Source organism: Osmerus mordax, chromosome 15, assembly GCF_038355195.1.
Source record: "Osmerus mordax isolate fOsmMor3 chromosome 15, fOsmMor3.pri, whole genome shotgun sequence".
Lineage (NCBI taxonomy): Eukaryota > Metazoa > Chordata > Actinopteri > Osmeriformes > Osmeridae > Osmerus > Osmerus mordax.
In genome coordinates, this window is record NC_090064.1 from 9,210,513 (window position 1) to 9,237,089 (window position 26,577).

Here is a 26,577-nt window from a genome sequence, read left to right on the forward strand (position 1 = left end):
ATTTCACACATTGATGCCCACTTGTTTAAAATAGGCTATCTATTTTTTAACATTTTAAAACCTATCCACAATGATCTGTTTAATTCATTCCAATACAGCCTATTTTGATTAGCCCATAAACATATAAAATGCTACTTAAGTGTGCAAAGTATAATCCAAGGACTAAAAACAATACATTTCACAACGGTCCTCACTCACTGCTCGCTTAGTGCTTCGCTTATGCACTTTTACGCATTGCGCTTCAGATGAAAAACCAGGGACTGTTGACGCACGCCTAATATCCACATTTCAGAGAAAACGCACAGTGAGTTGGTCAGCAAAGTTATACAAAGTTTTGTCTTTGGCGCGACTCTATATCATGTGCACAGTGAACACAACAGTTTGTTTGCATCACAGATTCATTTTAAAGGGATATGGACCCATTTTTGCTCGCCCTCGGCATCACGACTCACTTGCGACTATTTAATCACTATACAGTTGAAATTATTCATAAAGTTGTTGATACTGGTTTTTTAGATACATGTATTTCAATCTATACACTTCTGCAAAGCTACGGTCTGGGAACTACCTTGTGAGTTGTGTGACCAAAAGCGCAAAGAGTCCGTGAGCCCCTAGATATTTTGAATGTCAAAAACCTGTCAAAAATGTAGAAAGCTTTGTTGAATCAAAATCGTAAGAGAAAAAACGCAGTTCTTTAATTTGGAGAGGGTATTCGGTGCAGGCTGATTCTACTCTCGAAGCACACCCTGCCAATTATGGGGTGCTGCGTTGGACAGCCTATAGCCTAGCTCACAATAAAACAGTTGAGGGACTGCTCAGCAAACTATGGATCTAGCTGTCAAAAACCTATTAATAGACTGTAATTCTGACTCAATTTCCACATTATAATTACTCTCCTAGTTAACAAGTTATGCGCTATTGAGCACCTGCTTCGATTGTCATTTAGTAATGTAGGCCTACTTTTGTGGATAGGAGTGATGGTTCATCGTCAAGTCGTTCGATTTATGGGAAAAAAATGCAATATTGAAACCAGATTGTTAATCTAATAGTTACAGCACATTTAGGTTACTGGCAAGTTATGTTTCTAAATATCAGAGTCCTTTCCCTTTAAAAAGGCGAGGTTGGACGTTTGTCGATTACTCGCTAGTCAGTGTCATGTGGGGAGATTTCTTGAAGTCTATTGGTCGAAGGCACGTGTCTAGGATAACGGTCCCAACGTCACTCGAGGGCTCGTATTGAAAATAAGAACAAAACTCCAGAGTGAGTGTATTTCAGGACCAGTCAGAAGCCTTTTTATTTACTCTTAGTTTAGTCATAGAAGTACTTTTATTGAAAAGTCTGAAAACGGATGGCACCAAATTGGATGCGCAAATGACAAATTGTGTCTCGCTCCAATATATATGATAGTCACATTTGGGAATATATTAGAAAAACTATGCTTTTCTTTGAGGGCACTGTCGCAGGGGTATGCATGGTGTCCAAGGCATTTTCCAAAATTTGATTTTTTTTCTTAATTTTGTTGACACATTTTTATAAGTTTCTTTCCATTGAGTGGATTGTGTGCATTTCGTTGCGGGAAAGTAATAAAGTGGTTAAGGAAGGTAAAGTGGAAAGTGTATCAGTATGGAAGAAAATGATCATAGCAACAGAGATGCAGAGCGCCAAGGGTCGGCGGATGAGTCAAACAGAGCTATCCTACCCCTTTTACAAGCGCCTGGCAACCTACAGATCCCGCATCGAGTCACCAATTTCTTCATAGATAACATCTTACGACCGGACTTCGGGCGAAAGAAAGAGGGAAACTCTAACCGTGAAGATAATAGCCTCGCTACTAGAGAGAACCACAGCCCCGCCGCTCCGCGAACGGAGCAAGTAGGGAGTACTGTACCAGCGGAGGGGACTTCTACCCCTCATGCAGTCGGCGGGGCAAAGAAGGCTGCAATAGAGACAGAAGAGTCCCTGAAACCCCGCAGAGAGAATGGAGATCAGTGCCTAAGCTCGGACTCGGATAGTTCTCAAGCCAGCTCAAATCCACCAACCAATCAGCCAATGCTCTGGCCAGCTTGGGTTTACTGCACCAGATACTCTGACAGGCCATCGTCAGGTAGGCTACGTACGGAACCTTTCTATTACTTGGTAACCTGAAATACCCCAATGTAACACTGACCTCATATGCCTTGACCGACATCTCAAAGCTAGATATAAAGAAGCAGAAACGTCGTCACATTTTGAAACGTTAACCACATAAAGGGGAGCTTATAATAAGACGCCAGTAGCCTATTATAAATCGAAAGGTAGACATACTACCGAATTGCTTTTTAAGATGAACGGAGAAAGAATATTTTGTGGGCGTATTTCTGTGTTTGCTGTAGCTGTGCGGGTAGAATACTTATGAAGGATATGCAACCCTGTGACATTTTTGTAATCTTTGGGCTATTACAACCAACAAATAAATCGCATGAGATTTTTCCTAAAGAACATTTGGCGTACAAAGCGTTGACTTTATTCAAAACATATTGCACTATCAACATAACTCGTTTGCTTACGGATGGCTTGTGCAACAAAACGCTGACATTGACAAACATTGGCGCGCAGATACAATGTATTTTGGTGAGATTTCATGGGCTCCAATTTTGTATTTTCATTGGAGTGTAGGCCTTTGCAATACACAATATTTGGCCCACGTAGTTTGCTAGATCATTTTTTCTTCCAAATCCTGTTTTTGTTGCGGCCAGATTGAATATGCATAGATTTTAACAATGGGAGTACCCACAGTGTTGTGAACAGATCAGACACAGAAGACTACCAGGTTTTTTTTTTTTACATAGCTTGACCTTTTACTGAAAATACTTTCTCATTAAGGAAGTTAAAGTTGGGTTATATATTACTTAACGCCTAAAGATTTTAGAGTACAAAATGTTCTCATGCATTATGTAACGTTGGACTGGATTCATTGTAAGTAGTTTTTGGTAGCCTATCCAAGAAGCAGTAGGAAAGCGGATAGTCCTGCAGAAGTATTTATTACTTTAACATTGAAAAAACAAAACAAACATTGAATGGTATCTTTTTACCAATTGTCCACTCCACTTCCAAAACGATATAGCATCTGTAACTTTTACATCGAATAGTTTGTTGTCACGGTCTTCTAGTAGTAGGCCTACTAGGCAACTCGTGGAAGCGCCTGATTCATGATCAGTCTAAAATGGATTAACATTCTGCACTGTTTCAAGACAGAACCTACAGTTAAAACCAAAAATCAATATAGCGGCAAACAACAAAGACTATTCTTCGTAATTACTAGGTCTAGACTAAATAGATCGACATATGAAAAGCTACAAAATTAATATGACTGTTTAGGGTACCGGTATATTTGTTAATGCTACTACATGTTGGAGTAGCGTGAAATGGTGGGCTGTTTGCGTGATATATAGGCGATTAATCAAAGTGTGTAATTGCCTAAATAAAGCTCTTGGCTTGCAGAAACACGCGCTCAGTCCCACTACTGGAAGGCATATAGGCCTATCTTCCAACTTCCAGCGTTTTTAGCACATGAATGAATCCTATATTTAATCGTCTGTCTTCTTAACTATTGCTTAGGAGTCGCTCTAAATGATTGGATAGGCGACGCAACGGCATGACATTCACATCTTTACTTTGCATTACGCAAGACTGCCTTGGTGGTAGGCCCTTGGTGTGTCGTCAAACAGGCTATGAATCAGTACATCGTTGGGTTTCAGTTTATCATCTTTTATTAATCCACGTTAAATTTGATGTGATTAGATTTGTAAAATGCCTTCTTTCCCAAAACAGGACCGAGATCTCGAAAACCAAAGAAGAAAACTGCCAGCAAAGAGGACAAGCGACCAAGGACGGCCTTTACAGCTGAACAGCTACAGAGACTAAAAACCGAGTTTCAAACAAACCGGTATCTCACCGAGCAGAGGCGGCAGAGCCTGGCGCAAGAACTCGGCCTTAATGAATCTCAAATCAAAATCTGGTTCCAGAACAAAAGGGCCAAAATCAAGAAAGCCAGTGGCACAAAAAACAGTCTGGCCTTGCACCTGATGGCACAAGGACTGTACAATCACGCTACCACTTCAAAAGACGACAAATCAGACAGCGATTGATTTCGAGATGGGATAAATCAGTTTATTAAGCCTACAATGCAATAATTTCATCGAATCAAGGGCCAGTGTATAGAGTATACCAGCATACATTGATAAAATATATATAGATATCTCTGCAATATCATATAAAAAGATGTTGTATAAAAGTACGTTTTCAATATACTGTAGACGTTGTCTTCTCCCAGGAAGTACAAATGCTTATACTTCATTTTATACTGCTATTCATTTTCATTTCTACATAACGCTTTTAACTGGCATTTGACGTTTAGATCTGTCAGTAAGGTAAAAAAGAAAAAACGAAGAAAAAACTACTTGCTTAAGTCCAAAGAATATTTTCTGCTGCATCCAGGCAACTGTGAATCCTAATAAATGCTGACAAGATTTTATTTCCATAGTCGTTGGTTTTATTGGAGTTGTGTTTGGTGTAAAATGGACATAGCAAGGGTTTTGAGAGTCAGGTGTGAGCAGGCTTAATTAGACAGAACATGGATTTTGATACTATATTTTGGAAATTTCCCACACAGAAAGTTTGTAATAACATTTGATTGAGAGGAGTAGCGCAATTTTGGTTAACATGCGACTCAGCCTGCTTAAAATGCTAATATGTAGGCCATACACGTGATTGTGCCTCATAGTTACATCTAAACCAAGTTGATTTCCATTCAAAACTTTCGTATACTGTGTAATACCAATGTATCGATGCCTCTATAGGCCTACATAGTTTTTTTGAAAAGCAATATGATCATCTTTTGTAGCAAAGTGTTTTGAACGATGTAATGCTGTAACGTGAGGGAGACAACTTTGTAGCATAATGACAATGAAGGCAAAACGTTTAGCGCACTCTTGGTGGACTATACTTTGTGTCAGAGTAGACATGGGGCGTTCTTCAGATTTCTTTCTCTATATACATTTTATTACATATTCATATATCAGAAAAGAAGGCAAACGTCAGTGACTGTATAACAATTGTTGAAAATCTCTTATTGTTGTTGAAAGGACTTCATGTGTATTTATATAGATTATATTGAGAAAAAAATCTATCCAATGACCAGTGTTGCTTTAGACTAGATTTCTGAGGTGTTTACACTGCTTGTTTATCTTGCAATAACTTCTTTTTGTGAATGAAAATAGTTTATTGGGGCCTTTGCATGAAAGCTGCAATTTGTTGTACTTGGGCAAATTACTGTGTTTATAAACTTTGGTCTTCGTTGACGAAAGTATGATCGAGCTAGGTTTTAGACTGTATCCATACCAAATTGTGGACTTTTGCCTTTCGAATTGTTTTGTTGTGTATCTGCAAAAAGTGTGTGTGAATTAAAATCCACCAAACCGAACACACTTTGCCTTAAAGTTCAATTGCGAACTTTTTATTAAACAGAACTGTGCCGAATCAGAGAAGCAGTATTACTTCAAATGCATACTATTTGATTCAAGTTTATTGCCTTTATGAAAACTGCTGGTACGACATAATGAATTTATTCATCAGCGTATATCTATCTATATGAACATGTTTAAAGGAAATTACAACAGAGTTGTAGAATACAATGCTATTTTTATTTTATGTTTGAATTATTCTTTGGTATAAATGTAAATAATTTGTATCATGTATGTATTAATTGCGTAATTAACTGCCTCCTGGAAAACTGGAAAAGAAAAGTAAATAAACTTTGAAGATTATACACTTAACGTGCCTGGAATCATTTTCTGGGACACGACGTTCCAGACCAATGATATGACAATATCCTTAATATGTAAACACAAGCGTAACCCTTAATACAAGGCCTCAATGGCCTGTATCCATGCTGATGACGTCACGACTGGCAAGCATCCCTGGGTCATGATTGTCACCAGTACCCTAACTTAAATGTGTAACCTACAGGTACTATATATGGTACCTGCTGATATAGCTAGGACAGTATATAAGAATATGCATTCAACACAGTAACGTATCAAACGGTGGCCCCGAGTGATTGCGCTTGCTTGATTGGTCTAGCCAGTGCTGTACGAGCAGATAGCGGGATTGAGGTTCCTTAACACCTGCAGCTAAGGCAACCACTTCTACGTAGGCCAGCAACCCACACGACAGTGAGTGTTCAAACTAATCACGCCACTTCACCAAATCAACATGCCTCCCCGAAAGCCACCTTTATTCATTCTTTACCGCAAGTGTCTGGAGCATCAAATAGTTTAGCAAAGGATGACCATTCTCGCCTCAGGGCGGATTGTGGCCTTCTATAGGCTAGTGCGCAATTACACTAGCTGTGTTGATTAAGAAGATCCAAGATGGGTTAAAGGGAGGCCTTAATAGCCTATGTATCATAGTTTCGTAGACAAAAAGCTAGCATACTTTCTTTTCTGGAAGACATAGCCCGTCTTTGTAGTCAAACCAATCTACATGGCCGACGTGAATGTCTGCTGAAAATGTATTGAATAGCGGGGAAAACTGGCTCCGCATATTTCTGCACTTAAAAATGCGAGTTTCTGCTCTGCTAGAGATTGTGTGTCCCATACCTTTAACAGACGTGTTGGTACCATTGTATTTCAACTGGCATAGTTATGTTGGCTAACGGATTAGCAACAGTTTGGTCCAGACAACATTTAAATATAATTACTTTTATTAAGCAAGAACAAACAACTTAAGACAAAAGCAATAATAAATGCACCTATGTAACACATTGTCAATTACATTTGCACTATTTATCAACATTCCTAGGCCTTATTCTTATAAGACTCCCTGATATCTTGTAATAACAATTCTAGTATAATATCCAGCAATTAATAATAAAAAAAAGATTTTAGAATGTTATAGTTGCTGTGAAAGGGTTTGTATTAAATTAAGTTAATTTGAATTGTTTGTTGTCAGTTTTGATGGAGGTTTCTAACAAAGAACTAACTCACAAACAAAAAAGAACCACATGATTAACATAAGATGCACAGCCCACAACAAATTGGTCAATAGGCTGGAAGAAGGCCAAGCTTACTGGCACACACTGTAGACAACAGGGTACACAGTTCTGTTGTGATAGGTTCCTCATAAACATTATAGGATCGTGGTCAGATTCTTCTCAAATCGTAGAAATGGTATTGAATCTAGAAGAACATATGAATATAACACAAACAATACTTTATTTCTATCATAAACAGAATATGTATTTACTAAAGGTATAAAATAAGTAATTTCAGTGATGGCATCTTGACACAGTAATTTGACAAAAGATGTTTTGGTAAATCATAAAGTTTATAGCACTATAACATTGTAGCCTAGTACTTGTAGTCTTGTAGTACTTCAGGTTCATGTAAACGTCAAAATCATGTATCACAACAAATGTTTCAAACTAATATGCCATAAAGAGTACATATTAATCCATGGTTACACAGATATCTTTAAAAGTGTTGCTAAAATTATGTATAGATTCCTATTTGTGTGGTAGTTTTGAAATGCAACATTAACAGTCAGTGACTGGTGCCATGAAGGAAAGGCCACTGTCTTGCAGACAGTCAATCCTTACTGTTTCTGAAAAGACTCTGTAGCCAGGGCGGGAAAGGGAAAGAAGGTATATATATACATATGAGAGAGAATGAGAGAGAGACAGAGAGAGAGAGAGAGAGAGAGAGAGAGAGAGAGAGAGAGAGAGAGAGAGAGAGAGAGAGAGAGAGAGAGAGAGAGAGAGAGAGAGAGCAATGAAGGTCAAAGCCTGCTGTCATGGCTGCAGGTGGCTGGTTCCCCCCACCCGACAGTAACCCATTCTCCACACAGAGCTTTCTCACCCACAATCTCATACTCACCGCCCCGCCCCTCCCTTCTTCTTTTCCCCTGTCTCAAAAACACCCACAGACACATATTCGCACATGCCTGCCCTCCCTCCCTCCCTCCCTCCCTCCCTCACTCACTCACTCACTCACTCACTCACTCACTCACTCACTCACTCACTCACTCCACTGATCTACCTGAACAAGCACATGAACTAAATCACAGATGCACACATCTACTCTTTACCTTTCACATTTCCGCTTCAAAATCAAACCACATCAGATCTAAAAAAAACAACAGGTGTTGATTGTGTAAACTGATATTAAACCTACCCACCAACCTAACACCATGGTTTCAGTATAGAAAGTACACAGAAACAAGTTAAGGATACTTTACAACTCACTACATAGTAACTAGTAACTACTAAATAATGATCGAGTCATGATAGATATTGAGTCATGTTAACTCAAGATCTGTATTAAACTCTGACAACTTTCAGAGAAAAATTTCATATGTTTATTCTGATATACATGTGTTTAACTTGAAGACTAAAATAACAAAAATTATGCATGCATTCGACCCCCACCCTCCACCGAAGAAAGCTACAATTTGGAAAAGAAGTTGTTCACAAAACATATCAAAAGTTCAAGGCTTGCAGAATGTTAGGTGGACTTTGAGACTGGAGAGAGAGAGAAAAAGTAGAGGTAGAAATATCAGAAAGGGCATTGATCCTGTCTGCATCACACAATAGGAACCCATCCTGCTCTGACCCCCTCCCCTCCCCTACTGTGTCATTTACCCATAGTTTTCCAAATGCTTCCTATAGCCAGAGAAAAATCTTCTTTGAGTTGCCCGCTCTTTGTGGCGGAAACATAATTAAAGTGGTGAAAGATGTAAAAAGTGGAGAATGGGGATGACATCAGGCCAATTTCACACTTGGCACTCCGATGGCCTGGCCAAGCCAGGACCCTTGCTTCGCAACACAGATCAAAGCCCCACTGTTGCCGCACTAGTGCGAAGAAAGAAACTGCAAAAGGACACCTAACTATGCTAATCCCCAGGACAAATATATTTTAATCTTGTTAGAATACAAGTTAATGCTGAGGCTCAGTGGCCAGACTTTGTGGGGAGAGCGAGAGTGGACAGAGCCACCTTTTACCTTCCTAAATGAGGTACTGCTGTTTGGCACTGCCTGGACATAGTCAGATCACAGTTTCCTTTGGGCAATCTCAAGGCATTACCAAATTACAAACACCACACTCACCCGCTCCTTGCGCAGAGGAGAGCCACAGTTTTCATTAATAACAATGACGAGACAAACATCCACTCTGGCACTAAGTGTCAGTGACCCTGCCTGAATCCCAACTGGGGGTACGTAACATGCAAAGGAAATGAGTATTTGGTGGTCTGGGTTGTCCCCATTCTCCCCGAGCGCCCTCTTTCTCAATAGCACCTTGGTAACCCTTGATCTCTCAAGGATGGAAGTCAGGCCAGTGGGGCCTGCAGAAGTCGACCGGCCAGACAATGGGATAGGGGATACATTCTAGAGAAGTCACACACAGGCAACTCTCATTTCACACACTGTGTTTGAGTGACCTCTTGAAAGAAAAAGATTCAAGACATTTTCTAACACAAGTTTCTTTCCTGTTCTTTGGGGGGAATTTTCCCTTGACTGTTTTTCTCATCCAGGTTATCTAATGCCGATATTTGGAGTGAATGTTTTGTTTTTAGAGAGGATTTTGTCAGTAAGAAAATGCACTATTCAGCAAATACTGATACCTCAAAGTTGTTTGAAACGCTTTCTTGGAAGATTTATTTTCGAGCAACTTGAGAAATTATGATTTGTAATTTGATAGATGTATGGCAAAGGGACTGAAGGGCACATCATAAATTTGGCCTTTGGTGTACTTGAAACATTGTGTCACCACGGCAAGAATCTTAGTAGACTGACTGGTTAATGCATTAAAGAGGCATAGTTGAGCTTTGTCTACATTTTCATCCAATTTGTAACCAGATCCAGATTTAGAGTCAACTAAATCAGTATCACAGTGGATGTATCATTGATTGGAGCTGTATTAAAACGATACAGATTCTATTAAACAAACTGTTTTACATCCATGTGTAGACATAAGTATTCTCTTATATAGCATAAGTATATCAATAATAGACATCTTGAAAAAATTATGGTAATATTTTTATTTAATGTTTATTCTTTTTGTTTACCGTTAGTGAAGACTAATTTGAATGACCGCACTTAACAGAAAGTCACCCATTACAAAGAATTGTACTTGTGTTTATGTTGATATGCACCTTGATTAACATGATTTAAACATAGTTAACTTCTATTTTCAATGTTCCACCAGTTATATGCCCAAATAAGTATCACAACCAACTTTACGGTGCATCATTTCGATGATCCAAATACAACCGTGATGCACTTATTTATAAATTAAATGTTTGTATTAAGTCACTGAAAAATATTTATGCAGTTACAAACTGAAGTTTCGTCTAGGATCTATAAACATGTGATGATTGCCAACATATTACCTTCACTAGAAATATTTTTGGTCCACCTAATGACGAATAGAATGAACTCCAAACCATATGGCAAGCAAAAGGTTCTGTACCGACACATTATTATGAGCCCAAAAAATCTGAGCGAGACTGGTGTTCCATCAAATTCACCTTAGCACTGTTATGTGTTCACATGCAATCTGTGTCCCATGTACACCAAAACCCTGGAGAGTCACCCTCAGTGCAGAGCCTACAGTGTAACCATGTTGGGATTTTATTAGATATTTTTCGTCCGGTATGTAAATTCTACTATGCAGATTATATGAAATCCTAGCCCCAGCTAGAATCCCCAAAAGTTGATCTGTAGTCTGGTTATGCAGAGAACCTCTTGGACATGTGCATCTCATTACAGTTTACAGATCTGAAACTGTAAACAATAAGAAAAGTGACGAGCCAGACCTAACATGACACATGGGCCGTTTCCTTGTTAAACGTAATTTACCAAAACAATTAGTGATATGGCTACTCTCTAATGTACGTAGAGAAAACGAGGTGTCACTTTCCACATGGGGTTTCACATCCTTTTCTAGAGAAATGAAAAGTTTTCTTGACCATGCCCTTTTGTGAATTGTGAATTCCCCAAAACATGGTGCCAAGCACATTCATGTAATATGTCTTTTTTTTACCATGTGTGTTTGTGTGTTTTTGTTGCCAGGCGACACAAAGCCAGACAGGGTCAAGGCCACATCCGACTCACCTCAGACCCCCTGTTCTCTCTGGGGACTGGCCTGTCACTCACTCTCTATGGTAACGCGTCATGGTCGAGAGAGGCACATAGAGAGAACCCCCGATGCCGCGCTGACACTCGCAACATCATCGTACGGACCCGTCTTCGGCGTGACATCTTCCTTGTGGAGAACCGCCGCTATCTCTTCTCACTGTGGAAAGAAAGACACACATACATATGCTGGGTGAGCCAATGGGTGGATGTCAGACCTACAGCATAGGCAGAAAAGCCTAAAAATAGATGGTTTTGTTTCAATGCCTCTATCTACTGTTCTAGTCTGTTTTATGGCTATATATCACAATTATTGGCTTTGTCGTCATTACTGAACTCAGTTCTGAATGAAAAAAGAAGAGAGATCACATTGTCAAAAATTACGATTTTTAAAGGGCGTTTGCCTTTTGTTTTGCCATGACATGACTACTATTTATCAGTTCTGGAAAAGCTTGAGAGTCCACACTGTCCAAAATTATGATTTCCAAACAGCACTCATCTTTGGTGTTGCATGCTACAGAATTATTGGAAAATAGTTAAGTTAAAGTAACTGGGTCTTGTTGTTCTGTTGGATATAATTTGGTATACATGCCAACAAGTAAACATATTCAGCTGTTTTACAGCGTGCTTAATATTTATGTAATCAGTTCATATTGCACATTACTCAGAATGCCCTTCATGTATCAAAAAGGTATACTTTCTCTGAGGGATTCTACAAAGCATATTGGAATACAAATCATGCAGCCTTCATTGTGAACCAATGGGAGAAGAGATGGTTGGATGCATGATACTGCAGAATAAAATGGCCACGCAATCTCACACATGATAAATGTGGAGCCATTACTAAATGTTAGTTTGTGATACAGCACAAATCTACTCTAACACTCCACTAAACGTAAAATGAGTGGAGATAAATCTGTCACATAGAACTTTGTGAGGCAAATCATCACAGTAATGTCTTATTTGAGAGTGCTGATTGCAAAAACAAGATATACAGATAAACCTTTTTCCAATGATACAGCATCGTATGCATTCTTGGTTACACATGCAAGTCGAAACATCCATTATTGAGCTGTATTTGTTGAATTACACCCATATTAACCAATCCTGAGGCTTTATTTGGTCTACTACCGCCCATCTTGTATATACATCTATACTACTCTAATCCCATGAAGAAGCCCCTGTGCTTTCAACCACTCATTGTGCCTTCAGTTTAATGGAGAAAATGGTGGCACACACTAAAAGGGAACTACCCATTACCTATGTCAGAACCTTCAACCTGTGCTATCCTCACAATAGTTTTCATCAATGACGAAAATACAGAGTGATTGGACCTGGTGTTAGGAGGGAAGGGTATGGTTCAGTGGAGTATGCCATACCACACAGCAGTGGTCGGCGCCTCCCCTACACCCCCATCCCCCCCTCACTCATTCACTTTGCTGCATGCTGCCATTTTAACTTCTGAGTGGCAGGCAAGAGGGTGGGGTGGCAGCGGCGGCCATGTTGGTGGAACCACTACACCCTCTCCACAGGAACATCAACATCTGCCGTTTCCTGCTTCTGTCTGCATGATGATGCGGGTGTCCTAGCACCATCAAAGACTGTACAAACATATTGCTGTTTGAGACTCTAAGGGTCTTTCATATCGAGTTTTATTCAATACTTGATACTAATTCACTGAATCTGGAAAATATACGACATGTCGAAAAAAACCCTTGTCATGTTTTGTGGAGATTTATTGATAGTTGTATATAATGCAGTAATTTTTTTAAAAAATGTAATTGCATGAAGGATGAAATACCTAGATATCATTCTCAAATCAGTATACCATTAATATAACAAATTTCAACATTCCTAAAATGTGATCTCTTAATTAATATTTAGTCACAGCAGTTCTTATCTCTAAAATACATGATTTTCAATCTATCGATTGGATCATTACCATTATTGCTCAAAAGAAGCCTTTGCAAGGAATTGAAGTCTCTCAACATAAACCTATTTTAAAGTAAGAATCTATACTTTTCAACAAATTGATTTGATCAGATAAACAATTCCTCAAGAATACAGAATACATAAATCTTGTATAATCCAAAATGTTAACTAATATCACATGACTACCATTTTTCTGAGGTATGTAAAATATACAACTGCGCAAAACTGTTCAACAGATTTTCCTGAGCATATTTACAGTTTTAAGATCAAAAGGCCACACTAATATCAAGCATTTATATTAATGCAGTAATTACTTACTGACTTAATGATTTGATGTCAGAGGATGATCCAATTCTAAAATGTAAAAAAAGAAATCCAGCCAAAAACCGTTTATAACGTTTTTCTGTATGTATCACTATCTTTTTAACAAAACGTAATTCCTTCCAAATATATTGCCAAGCAAGCACTTAATCTGTAAACAAATATGTATTTCCATGTCCTAACACAAATGAGCTATGTGTGTACAACCAGGCCCTAAATGTATGTATATATATATATACATATACATATATATACACACACACATACATACATACATACATACATACAGTATATCATATAGATGTAATGATCTAAGTTACATACATTCCTGAAGTTTGTTGAAAAAAATAAATAAAATAAAAAAATATTAACTTTAAAAAAACTTTTGTCAATAGATTCATCGTAGTTGTCCTTTCCAGGAGGCAGTGTATTATGTGGGTAACATCCATACCCCCGCCTGTTCTCCCCACTGCCGAACTCCTCCAAAATGAAAAAAAAAACAAAATAAAAATCCCCTTGGATGACCAGAGTGACTCTTAACCAACTACATTTAAGGTCAGAGTTCATCATGTCTCCTTGGCAACACCATAGAAACGGGCAACGGTGTCTAGACAGGTCATGGTACCCCCCCCCCCCATCTATCCCCTTAGAACCCCCCCCCCCCACACACACACATATCACTACCAGCCCCCCCCCCCCCCCAACCGCCCCCCAGTGCTCTTTCCGGAAGGGAGGTGTCAACAGCAGCCAAGTACAGGGTAAACAGGGCAGGGGGGCGGCCTTTAGCCCAGAGAGGTCGGATCACCGCCTCCACCCTCTGCTGATCAAAGCTGATGGTCCTCTGTGCCAGGGCCTTGGTCAGAGGGGGCAGGGCCGGGAAGATGAACTCTGCGTTTCTATAATCTGGACGTGTCCAGACCCAATTGTCTCCTTTCACAGCCCAGAATGGACCCTTCCGGTGCCACTGATTACATTAGGGAGGAGTGCCTCTTTCACAGGGGGGTTCAGACAAAAGAAGAGCTTCCGTGCCCCTCCGCCATCTGGTCCCAGAAGAAGGAAAAAAGGTCCCAGGAAGAGAATAAGCCAGGCGAGCAGCCTCGCTGCGCTGTAATTAAAGGGATGCTATTTGAATAGATGGGATGGCGGGACAGATAAGCAAACATACAGTAAGCCTCGCACATTCACGCAGAGATTGGGATCCAATCTGCATTGGCAAATAAAGCTAGTTTGCAGGGTATCTGCATCAGAGCCTGCAATCAAGCCGGATGTTTTATGCTAATATGGATTTTTTATTGTGCATTACTATTGAAAACCACTGGCAAAATGTAAATGTTGGTTCTTAAGCACCACTTCTCCCATTGGTTAACAATGAATTCATTATTAATCAAGAATTTTGTAACATTTCTTACTTTTCCTACATAACTTGTGCATGTGACAATTTTTTTAATGAAATAGTATGTATCGGGGCCATTATTAAAATTCAGTTGTAAGACTATCAAAGTCCTTTTTTCCCATTCTTTTTTGAATGAGTCATGGTTATGTGCAGAAAAGAGAGTGCCCACCCTACCTTACACTAAATGTGGACATCTCATTAGTATTTTGTATTGTGTTTCCTTTATGGCACCTTCATTTTTTTAAAGCTATACACAAAGTTGGAAAAAGTGACCTTTTGGATGTAAAATACAGTATTTGGGTCATGATAGACAGGTTACAAGGTTCAGACACAACCCTATCAAGGTACAGTTCACACTACTTTAGTTTAGCCTTACTTTTACTGTTGTTAAAATCTGATTTTAGCTATGATTTTGTTACCCTTCATTCTGGAGTTGTCATTAACCACAGTAAGGGTACATTTAACTGGTTTCTTTATTTGATTGGACTATCCCACTGTATTAAAACAACAAGTAAACACAGACATCAGCATAAACATATAAATGAATTTCATCATCCAAATAATCCTTCAGGGTCCACTGCACAATTCTGAGGTTTGAGGAATTGTCTAAACTTAAGTCTTTAAATCCAAGATAATCAGTTCATTCCCAGACTTCTGGTGACTTTTTCTGAAAACGACATCTTAATACCAAACGGTATTGTGACCATTCCAACCCATTTGTGTATGTGTCTAAATGCGTGTATTTGTTTATGAGTTAAATAAGAGGTTGACTGGCAGAGACCAACTCAGTGTGTCTGTTCTGGGACAAGTTTGGGGAGTGTGGCGTGAAGAGGGCAGGTGTCGTCAGTCAAGTGGGGTACATGAGCGAAGTCCCATTCTGCAGTTTCTAAGGATCCCTAATTAGTGTTTGTTCCATCCCAATCTCCTCTGAGCAGCAAATGATGTTACCAGGTCTTCTGGTTCACTCATTACTCATGGTAACAAACAAGCTGGAAATAACTTTCAATCCTAAGGAGACCTGAGAATGGTGTTCCAGGGAGGGTCTCAAGTCACTGTGTGAAGCGAACAAGAACAGACACGACACCTGGCATTTCCCAGCCAAAGTGTGTTGTTTCACACTACTGAGCACACTAGCGAAACAACATGCTTCTTAATTGTGATACTGATGTGCTGCTGAGGAGACAGGGGCAAAAAAAGCAGCTTATTCAAACATTTGTTCCTCCCAACTACAGTATTCTTTCAACTTTATTTCGACAAAGCGTGTAAGCATTTCGACGGCCATTCTTTTATTGGGCAATTCTTGATAAAAGTGACAGTAAAAAGCTTAGTAGTAATCCAAAAATGTTAAGCTGTCTGGATTGATGAAGCCTGGCCTTGCATAACGCCTATCCTGAGACATAGCCTGTGGTTTCCTTGGCATCTGTGTTTGCCTACAGTCCTGAAGTTAATGAAAGTGCCCATAGTCTTTAACAATAGGCACACCAAACAACAAGGAACTACATTAAGGGGGAGAGAAAGGGTAAAAAGAAAAAGAATATGTGGAATAAATGCAGTCTACCATAAACATGTGGAAAATGAATAAAACTGAAACTAAGGATAGAAAAGCAATGAGGCCAAGCACATGCAGGTCATCCAACGTTCTCGGTTACAGATCCTAGCACAAACAAACTATATGAAGACACATTTTTACTAATAAATGTATTTCCTAAGAGGAAGCATGTGTAAAGATCACTCAAGAAAAGTGACCATCTTGGAGGCATGCATACAGAATGTATGTCACCCTTGGTTTGTGGTCCTTCCTTTCCTCCCATCCAAGACAGCAACTTGTTAGATAGTTTAAGTGGGTGATTAGCCAATAGTATAATTACCTTTAAGATAGCGATGAAGATGAAAGAGTTTCAACACAAAAACTTAACTTGGCCTTTCACTGGTCAGTTCACAGTAGGATTCTGGGGGTCATAAGCTAAGTCTTGTAAAGAGCCTCAAACGGTAAGCAGTGCATACTGAGGTCTTTCTTGCGGGTGTAACAAAAACAGTAAGGTTTAAGTGAACAAACATGAGAAATATCAATTTCACATTTGGTTTAACGCTTTCACACCTAGTGTCACTGACACTCCATGAGAGGGTTGCGGAAGACAAAACAAAGCTGCTGGATAAGGATCATGTTATTGCCTATCAATTAGGATCAAAAGAGGATTAACTGGCATGGTTCCTTGGCTGGGGTGGAAGCCCATGCAAAGTCACTGAATACTAAGGGTCACCCCTCTGACTTCATTAGGCCTGACCTTTCCACACCATTGTGTGACAGGAAAGACATGGTACGGTTAGCATTTTTCCTTTCAATGATCATATTTTTCTGTTTGAAATTGGTCTGAAAAATATTAGTGAGATGTGATATATACACTCTAATGGTCTTGGGAGACTTGTTAGGGTACTGCAGTTTGGAAAAGGTGGGAATTTACTCATCAACCCACATATTCCCTGTTTACAAAATAATTTCTTCCACCTTGGAGAGAGGTAAGATTTACCAATTAGTTATGGTGCATGTTTCTCTAGCAAAGAGGTTCCGCTGGGTCGACTGGTTCTAACGCTGCCTTTGAGTCTTATTTCACTAAAGGTCACATTGTGCAAAGAAGGCAGGTATACCTGGGGAGGTCAAATTTGAAGAAAAACTGTTTATGAAAAACATGTCTGCAAGACTAGGGCATTCACATATGGAGTGGCGCGGCATGTGGATTCCTTACTTTGTAACGCTATGCTGATACCAATTCAACGCTCTGTGTGGGTGTTGACAAAGTAGGAAGGTACACACAGCTAGCTAGCTAGTGGATTGGTTGAAATGTCCCAGCGTCACAAAAAAAGTGGAACATTTCTATACTTTTTTTTAATGCCCCTCAACGCATGAATTAGGCGTGCCGCGATGCTCCTCACCTCCCCTTGGCTCCTCCCCCAAACCTGAATTTCATTGATAATGTATTGCAACTCGCCATGCCGCTCCATATGTGAATGCCCTATAATGTTATATCAAATGATGAAGAACTTAATGGTACTCCTTTGCTCAACATTAGACCTGTCTCAAGTGTTCACTTTAAGACCTGTTAAAACTACAACAGTGGAATGGAGGGGTAAAAAAATATAGGAAAATATAAGATGGCAGGTATTCAAGTTTATTTGGCCAAGTTGCTCAACAGGTTAACGCCCTCCCATCAAGTATTTCCACTCGGTTTTATCTAAAAGGTTTTGCAAGATTTAGTTTAACCATCACTGGCAGCTTTTTCCATACACTAGTTAGGGTTTCATAGATGAATACCTCATTTGAAAGGCACTGGCTGAAAATATTTTCATTGAAATACAGGAGAATAGGCTGGAAGCTGTCAGTATTACACAGCTGGGTGAGACGGGCAGGATATGTGTGAACATCTTAAAACCAACCACATTACAACAACACTTCAACACAAGAAACAATTGAACAATCATCAAAAACAAAGCATACATGCTTTTACCACTGAGCTAAAAAAGTAAATACCATGAGCTGTCCATCAAACATTCACAATTTCATACTTGTCTGCAAAACTATACCCTGTTTTGGTCGAAGCAACCTCTAAGTGAAATGTAATAAAAACTACCAGATTTTAGTGTTGCTTTCGAAATCATGATTGTTTTTCCATTGTTCTACAGGGGCTGAAGGTGTACCTTACTGTAACCAGACTATCTGGTCCCAGACACTAGAAATCTTACATGCGACCTAGATGGTATGATGCTGAGGTCCAAACATATGGGCCAAAAATGTTCTGGTTGATGAGGAAATTGTACTGGAAGTTATCAAAGATCTGTACACCAAAGTGCTATTATCACTGATTTCATGGTTGGATAACAATGATTGAATACAATATTCTATTTTTTTTTTACAGATTATGAGAGAAATCTAACTGTAACATATGTAACATATAATATATTTGGCATGGATGTGCTTTTTTGTATGACACACAAACGCCAGACTTACAGCCTCAGTTTACTGTGAAAGTTACTGAAACAGTTACTGAAAGTCATTTGTCAGCAGAGTTTTTATGTATTCTCTAGCCCAAATCTGCAAACACATTGATATTATTTAGCATTTCTAAATTCATTAGGCAAAAGCGCATCAATCATTTTGAGATCATGGGACATATCCCCCATAACCAAAGATGGAGGTCATGTGTTATACAGTGCCTGATTTGGTCGTAACATTATACTTGGGGATTAATCTTATCAACTCAAATTCAAACGTAAACATATTTGAGCAACCTCGTTGGTGAACCAATCTCAAGTTTGCTGGATTGCTACATTGATTTGTTGCAGTAGAAAGGTCAAGAAGTTTCGATGAACAAAAAAAGTCTACTCAAGTGCAAGCAATCTGACCTAAGATGAGGCAGGTTTCTTCCTCAGCCTCTCCTCACCCATCACCACCACCACCCCCAAGCACACACATACACACAAACACACTGCCTTCACTCTCTCGCTTGCTCCCTCTCCCTACTGTTGTGGCAAGAAAGAAGCTGCTTAACATGTTTCTGACAGCCATTCTTGTGTTGGGAGTCAGAGAGACACAGTTTGGCCTTCATGAACTTATTAACATTCGACCCAACACCAGTATTCAGAGAGGGAAGGTCATTGGCAAAATCTCCCACATTGTAACCTCAGAATGATAAAGGAACTCATTACACACAAAGCTTGCAGCTAGTCTGGACCTCATATACTTTCAGGAAAATAGACTGAAAGTGATGCATGTGTGAAGACAGTTGAGAGTTGTATTTGGTTTTCAGAAGAAAACAAGTTGGCAAAACACTAATTTTTATTGTGCATAAGCAAAACAATCTATCTATTCGTCTTAAGGATAAGTAAATACTGTATATTCAAGCATAACTCTGAAAACTATTAAAGTTATACATTTTGATTTACTTCAAAAATGCTTCTCATGCTTAACCTTCAATTACTTCTAAATGCAAGGATTGTCCTTTTGCATAATGACCAATTATTATTTGTCTTTAGTTTTTCACAAAGCATATAAAAAAAAATATAAAAACATATTTAAAACAATGTCAGTCGACTGCGATGATAGTCGTAGTCGGTATGGTGGTTACCATAAAAAGAGCAGACCTAAATAACAAAAAAGAAGACGAAATTAAAAGTATATCGACGTTACGAAATAGTTTAACCCAAAAACAATAATAGGGAATTGGAATGCTGTAATTAGGGGATGAAATACTATTGTGCATAGTTGTCCATAAAAAACTTAAATGATGATTAATACACAAATGCACATTGAAACAAAGCACACTGCATATGCAAATACACATTTGTTTTAAATTATTAGATAAAAAAGATATTAGGACGTAATTGTCATGCCACAAACATATACTTTATTATTATACTTTAATACTTTATACTTCTAAACAAAAACATTAACATTTTCCAATTTAATTCAGTACACTTTAGTTTGTCGTGTGTAATTATTTTTGGTTAGGACTATAACAACGTTAAACAATGCATAACGGTGATGATGATAAAACATGCTTTTGAATATTGATAAATTTGAATACAATTTGCACAAGATGCATTTAAATGTTTTCTTCATATTTTGAATTAGTGGCCAATGTGGTGGACTTTCTTAAACTGCGGCGATAACAGATTTAAAAACATTACTTCTGCCCGAGGTTCATTCAAAAATGAATAGTTGCCCTCTTTAATCTCTATAAGCGTAAGGGACAATCTATAAAAAATTATATTAGATCACTGGCAAAATATTTTACAGAACTAACATTCAATATTTCCAGTTCTGGTTCCTACTGGTTTGCACACAACACAGTTTGCCTATCCCAGTAGCTTTCCTAGAGCGTTGCTACCGCCTACCACATAAAATGGAGGCTGCTGGTCTTGAGTTATCGATAGCCAAGCCTAGCGAAAGGACACAGCTGTACAAAAAGACCTAATCTTATGTTGCCATGAGGGAAACAAGCAACTGGGCCCTGTATGGCAAACTGCCAGAAAATCCCTTAAAATACAGCAAAAGGCTTTGATTCAAATGATATCACACCAATGTAGAAAGGAGACGCCCAGTTTCCTCAGAGAACTGCGTCATTACGTAGTCAGTACAGAAAACAGCAGCCATTAAAGAAGCAGTCTTGGTGTCGCTATTGTGCACATCTCTGCTTTCAATCCAAATTCCTAAACCATATAGGGTGATATCAATGAGCACCGAGATACTCTCAGAATGTTAAATAATATATCAAGCAGCTGTATGACTAAGACCGTAAGCATTCTGTCTTGATGTATCTTTGCGCCACAGCCTGTGAGCGTTACAACAACAGCATGGAGAACACAGAGCCAGTAGTTGAGAGACACAACAATCCTGTGACACCACTTGCCTCATCACTTTCTAGCAAGGCCTCCAGTGGTCTTTATCAGATCCACATATGTAATTATCTTGTAAAGAGATCAAGAATCATGGTTTATTAAAAGGCAGATCTGAATAGTGTCAAGCCACATCTCAGCATCCTATCAATCAAATTTGACGATGCAAGCTGCTGCTCAGTTTCTGTTAATATCAATATCTGCTGCACAAAGCCACACCAACCCTCTCCCCACGCCCCCTCTCCCCCCGAGGCAATAACACTTGCTCACTTTCCCCAACACTTTCGCAAATTCCAAGCATTTCTTTACTTGACTTAAAACATGCCCAAATGTGCTTAAACGAACAGGTCAACACAAATCTTACCGTGAACATACATTGGGAACACATTGCCAGAGAAAAGGAGTATTTCTAGCTGTCATGGGATCCTGCATCTTCTCTGCCTCCTGAAATTGGAAAAGATAGACATAGTTTAAAACACAACTTATGGATTTCAAGCCAACAAAAATCAACATCTCAAAAGCTTAGACTAAACGCTACAAAGGGGGTTTTCAATGTCACATATTGCATGATATTTTATTATATATGGATATAAACAATATTGTACTCTACAGAAAATCAATGGCACCGAATATGTGAAAAAATAAAAATATACTATCAGGTTGACCTCACTATAATAGCTGTCATCTCTTCTCAAATAAGTTTCGTAATTTTCAATCTAGATTGTGAATTTGACCTTGACCAAAACAAATAAAGTTTCCCCAAAAAACATTTTCTTTTTCTTCTTCTAAATAACAATGTTTTCCTTTCTCATTGTGCTTTGAAATATCTACATTTGTGTCAAAATATTTTGTTAAGTTTAACATGGATGTCTGGACCACAAAAGATCAAATGCGACGATGTTAAGGCGTGCATACAGTGCTCAGATTTAGGCTACATAGAAAATTATCATTCTGAAAAACCTCAAAAACCATTACGGAACATCACAAGGTGAGCTGGAAGGAGGAATCTGACAGAAAGTGAAGATGCACTAAGCAGGTGATAATGAAGAGATCTGTCCTGGCTGGTCACTGATAAGATCAACAGATAAACTTCACAGTCAGAGACTGAAAATAACTTGTACTGTCAGGCTTCTCCCCTAAGGGGCTGTAAAAGCACCCAAAAAGCCTTAAGTCTCAGAAGATTTATCTAATTATCTAAATAAGTGGTCTGCTCTGAACTAATACCTAGACTCATTATGTCTGCGTTTGATGAATGTTATGTACACTCTGTTTAGTACTCTGCAAGGCTGATGTGTTCATATATCACATTGGTTAGTATTATATGATAAGACAGGCTCAGCTGCATGCGTGTACACAAGCTTCTACCACAACAGACAGATTTCAGCACTATGGACAAAATGGTAATGGATGTGGTATCTGAGCATGCAATATGGTGACTACATTTTTCATATAAAATTTGTATTTTCTAAGTTCTATATCACTCCTTAATTGTGGCAATGATCGTGTAACTACACTACACTTTCATGGATATCAGCATGTAATGAAATACTGGCTTGTGATGGGGAATGAGCACACAAGGGTCCAACACTGTTTTATAACAGACAATCAGGCTGCAGACCAAAGCAGGGATTTTAATACGATGCTTGCAGCGAATGTTCACTTTTGGATTTCACCGAATACGTCTTGGCGGATCTGTCCCGGATTGTTATATTACGTTTCAGTACTCTAAGATCTGTTTCACTAGCTTCTTTAAATTACACCTGTATGATTGAATCAGAAATGGTATACAACAATGCTATGGCGTGCAGGGGCCATCTTGCCTAACAGAGAGGAGAGAGGGTGTGTGGGTGGTTCCCTAGTCATGTGACTATGGAGCCAGTAGACAACTGCAGTGACAAAGCAAAGGTGTCTAGTTCACTGGCAACAGTATGTGTCTCTGAGGCAGCAAAAAAACGTACAGCGACACACAGGCATTACCCTTTAATAGAACCCTTAACCCCTTCATTTAACATTTTTATATCTGCTGGTAAAAGAAAACGGATAGGTTGGTTGATGGTTAATATTGGGTTATTGCATAATAATCATAAAGCCCTACTATTAGTTTCTAATTCCACTAGATAAGTTAATCATAGTGATATGATCTGTGTGGGTGAGGTCAGTCTATCTCGACTAACCTGACTTTTTTACTTACTTGTTTTACAATAGAGCTTTTAGTAGAGCTTGGGATATATAAGATGTTTGAACACTGAATTCCATTCAATAGCCTATGTCTTCATGTCTTGACTAGTTGTACTACTCTTTGTGTTATCTTTTTGATATAGTATCACAGCTTTGAGTGCCAACAGACAGTTATCTTTTAACCTTATAGTTCTGTATCGACTAGTCTACATTTTTTTGCCAACCTTTTGAACTGCTCCACTCGAACAATCTTTGGCTCATTCTTAGATGTTGTTAAAAAGACATCTGACCAGCTGGAATAAATACCTGAGGAGTAACCAAACATTGAACAAACAATGACTACAGGCAATTATATAGCCTAACACAGCCTAATAATAACAATACCATACGAAACCGTTCTCACAGTCCTCAAAATATGTCGGTGCATTTCCTAAATCGGCTACATGGACACTAAATCAGAGAACTTGTCCTTATTTGGCAGTTCATTGAGCTCTAAAAACGCTTTCAAGCGATAATCTATTATTCATGAACAACAGGTTAGCATGAATGTCCAGGTGACGTTTAAAGGGTTAAACGTCATCAACGCAAGGAACTGTGCGTCATGTTCTACTCTTGACAAAGTCAGTTAGGCAACTGAACTAGCACAAAATATTTTCTGAGAGGAAACAATGCCGTCTTCACAGTCGACCTTCATTCACAATGCTGAATGCGAGGTACCTTGAAATACAATTGATTAATTTACATGACGTACGTCATGTAATGATGTTTGCATAGCCTACTTGGACTTTGTATATTTATACATTCTATCTCGTTTATAACAGTCAATTTACTACCCTACATTTAACCGTTTTATGAGGTTCTGTACTTTAAAGTCTCGCGCTGGAGAGATGGTTGTCTTACCTGTGCAATAATGAACTGTCTGGTGATAAACATTGGAAAAAAAACTTTCAAAGCGTGTCCCTAAACATCACTTTGTTATGCGTGGTTATTCAGTCGTGGCTCTGGCGATTTAAAGTGATTGTAGATTCCCATTTCGAATTCACGATTTCGTATGCATGTGGCCAGAGAATTAAAACTCCATCTCCAATTTTATCAGTTTCAGACAGACTCCAGACAGTCTCTGGGAGGTTACGTGCCTGGCTGATTTGCGCGTGCACAATCCGCATGGTACCCAGACAGAAACATTTCAGACTGACAGCCAGCGAGCCAATGGCATTTACAATATAAAACTGAACATCCAATGACAATAAGCTATAACCTCTGGTGCCCGTATGCAGAGAGGGCAAATAATCATTGCAGTTCATTGCAAGGAAAATGGTTCATTGTATTCAGGCTGTCATGATTCAGTAGAATATGCAAACAAAGTAGTAGAGCTGACCAGAACCCTGTGTAGATTTCTCAGTGCATTCATATTGAGCTACATGTCAGGACACTGAAACATAGTAGCCTAATTCACCAGAACATGAGACAGTAATTAAATAAATAAATAATGCTGAGACTATACCTTGTCTGGTTTGTGAGTGAAATACTTTTATAAAAATATAGACTTTTATAAATATGTTTATGTCTATGCTTTTCCTTCCGATGGTCAGAATTTAAGATTTCCAAATTTGTTATGTATGTTTTCCACTATAAACTTGTACTCGGATTTGACAAAGTGCAAAAAGGTCGTTGTACATTTGATATATGCCATTCATGTTCCAGCTTCATCTTGCTCCTCTACTTTCTCAAAGACGGTTTAAAGTTACAGAATAGTTGTCAGCACTAAACTCATTGTCTCATATGAAATATATTTTATGTTACAGGTTAGATTTTGTCAAGTGCTTGCAACCAAGCCAGACTGACAGGTTTGTTGTCAAAGAACTTTTGTGCTTTAACTGAAGAGGAAAAATTCTTGTCGCCTTTGGCTTTCCACCCTCTAAATTGCATTGTTATGGAAAACCGCTGGATCGGGAACAGGGCAGAGAATCATTGAGGTCACCGTAATAGAATGTGACAGCTCTCTTCTTCAGTTGTTATTGGAAATAAACCCAAAATTCTTGGGAAAGAGTCCCGATGTAGAGCTTACAGAAATTCACTTCTACAGTTGGTTGTTTGGAAAAATGATTTTCATTTTAACCCTGCATAAATTGTTTCTTCTTGTTTGTGGTTGCCTCGAAGGCTAAGAAGTGGTTTCATCATTGTTGCTCACTGACAAGTTTAGTGGGTAACAAAAATGTAGTTTGCATTAAAAAAAATATTGTTTGTATGGATAAAGGAGACAATAGTATGCAATCTTGGTTATTTTGAAACATAACTATTTTGATTATGTACATGGATGCTTTCCACAGTATCACAACTTGTGAAATTATGAATCATCACTCAACCAAAATGTTTCAACCGGTAACATTTTATTTTTTATTAAATTAAATGCCACCAACTTTTCTTTGAAAAGGTTTTGAAACAATATACAGTACCATACATATACCATGTTTGTGTAAAATACATTTGTTAAATAAATATACTCTAGTTCAAGTAATGCTACCACTATGTTAGAACTAAGGACAACATTTGCCAGCTCGACATCTTATCCTCCCAATCCCTATAGTCCATTAGAATTCACAGACTGTCTTTCACTAAAAAAGTCCCTCTACGCTTTCCCAAATTAAAAATCTCATGGCTGATCCTTCCCATCGCTCTGGCTTTCAGGTTCATATTGACCTTGTTGTGCTACAAAATGGCTTCTTCCTCACTGCAGGACCCCATAATGAGCCAATACAATGAGGCTTCAGTTCACTGCTCACCTCCCTTTGGTGTCTCTAGGGTTCTTTGTTGACGCTTGTCAGCCCTGGAGGAATTTGTGGGGTTCGACTTCTGCACGAGTCTAGCTAGAGTCAGACGACTGCCTGGTTTTCTCACTATGAGCTTAATGGACTCCAGACTTAAGAACCAAGAACATAGAAAACAACTGTAATGCCAAAACCTTTGTGAAAACGAGAACATCTTTGTCCCTGAAAGAATAATATAAAATGTGTGACTTGAATAAGATTGGCTTAACTGCGCTCTTGAGACTGACACTAAAACAGCTACTTGTATAGACTACACGTGATCCCAAGATATCATTAAAGCATATCAAAATCAGCAACAACTAAACGTTACAGCTGTCTACTGACGCCAGAATATTATGTCCAAACCTATGTGTATGCCAAATCAT

General features: G+C 38.7%; 1 protein-coding gene across 1 annotated transcript; it reads left to right on the forward strand.

The window, feature by feature from the left end:
• The first annotated feature begins 1,623 nt into the window (after positions 1-1,623).
• en2a (engrailed homeobox 2a) lies at positions 1,624-4,127 on the forward strand. The gene is made up of 2 exons (XM_067252068.1): positions 1,624-2,104; positions 3,811-4,127. Exons 1-2 carry the CDS (start codon positions 1,624-1,626, stop codon positions 4,125-4,127), a joined length of 798 nt encoding a protein of 265 aa, XP_067108169.1.
• Positions 4,128-26,577: the final 22,450 nt, after the last annotated feature.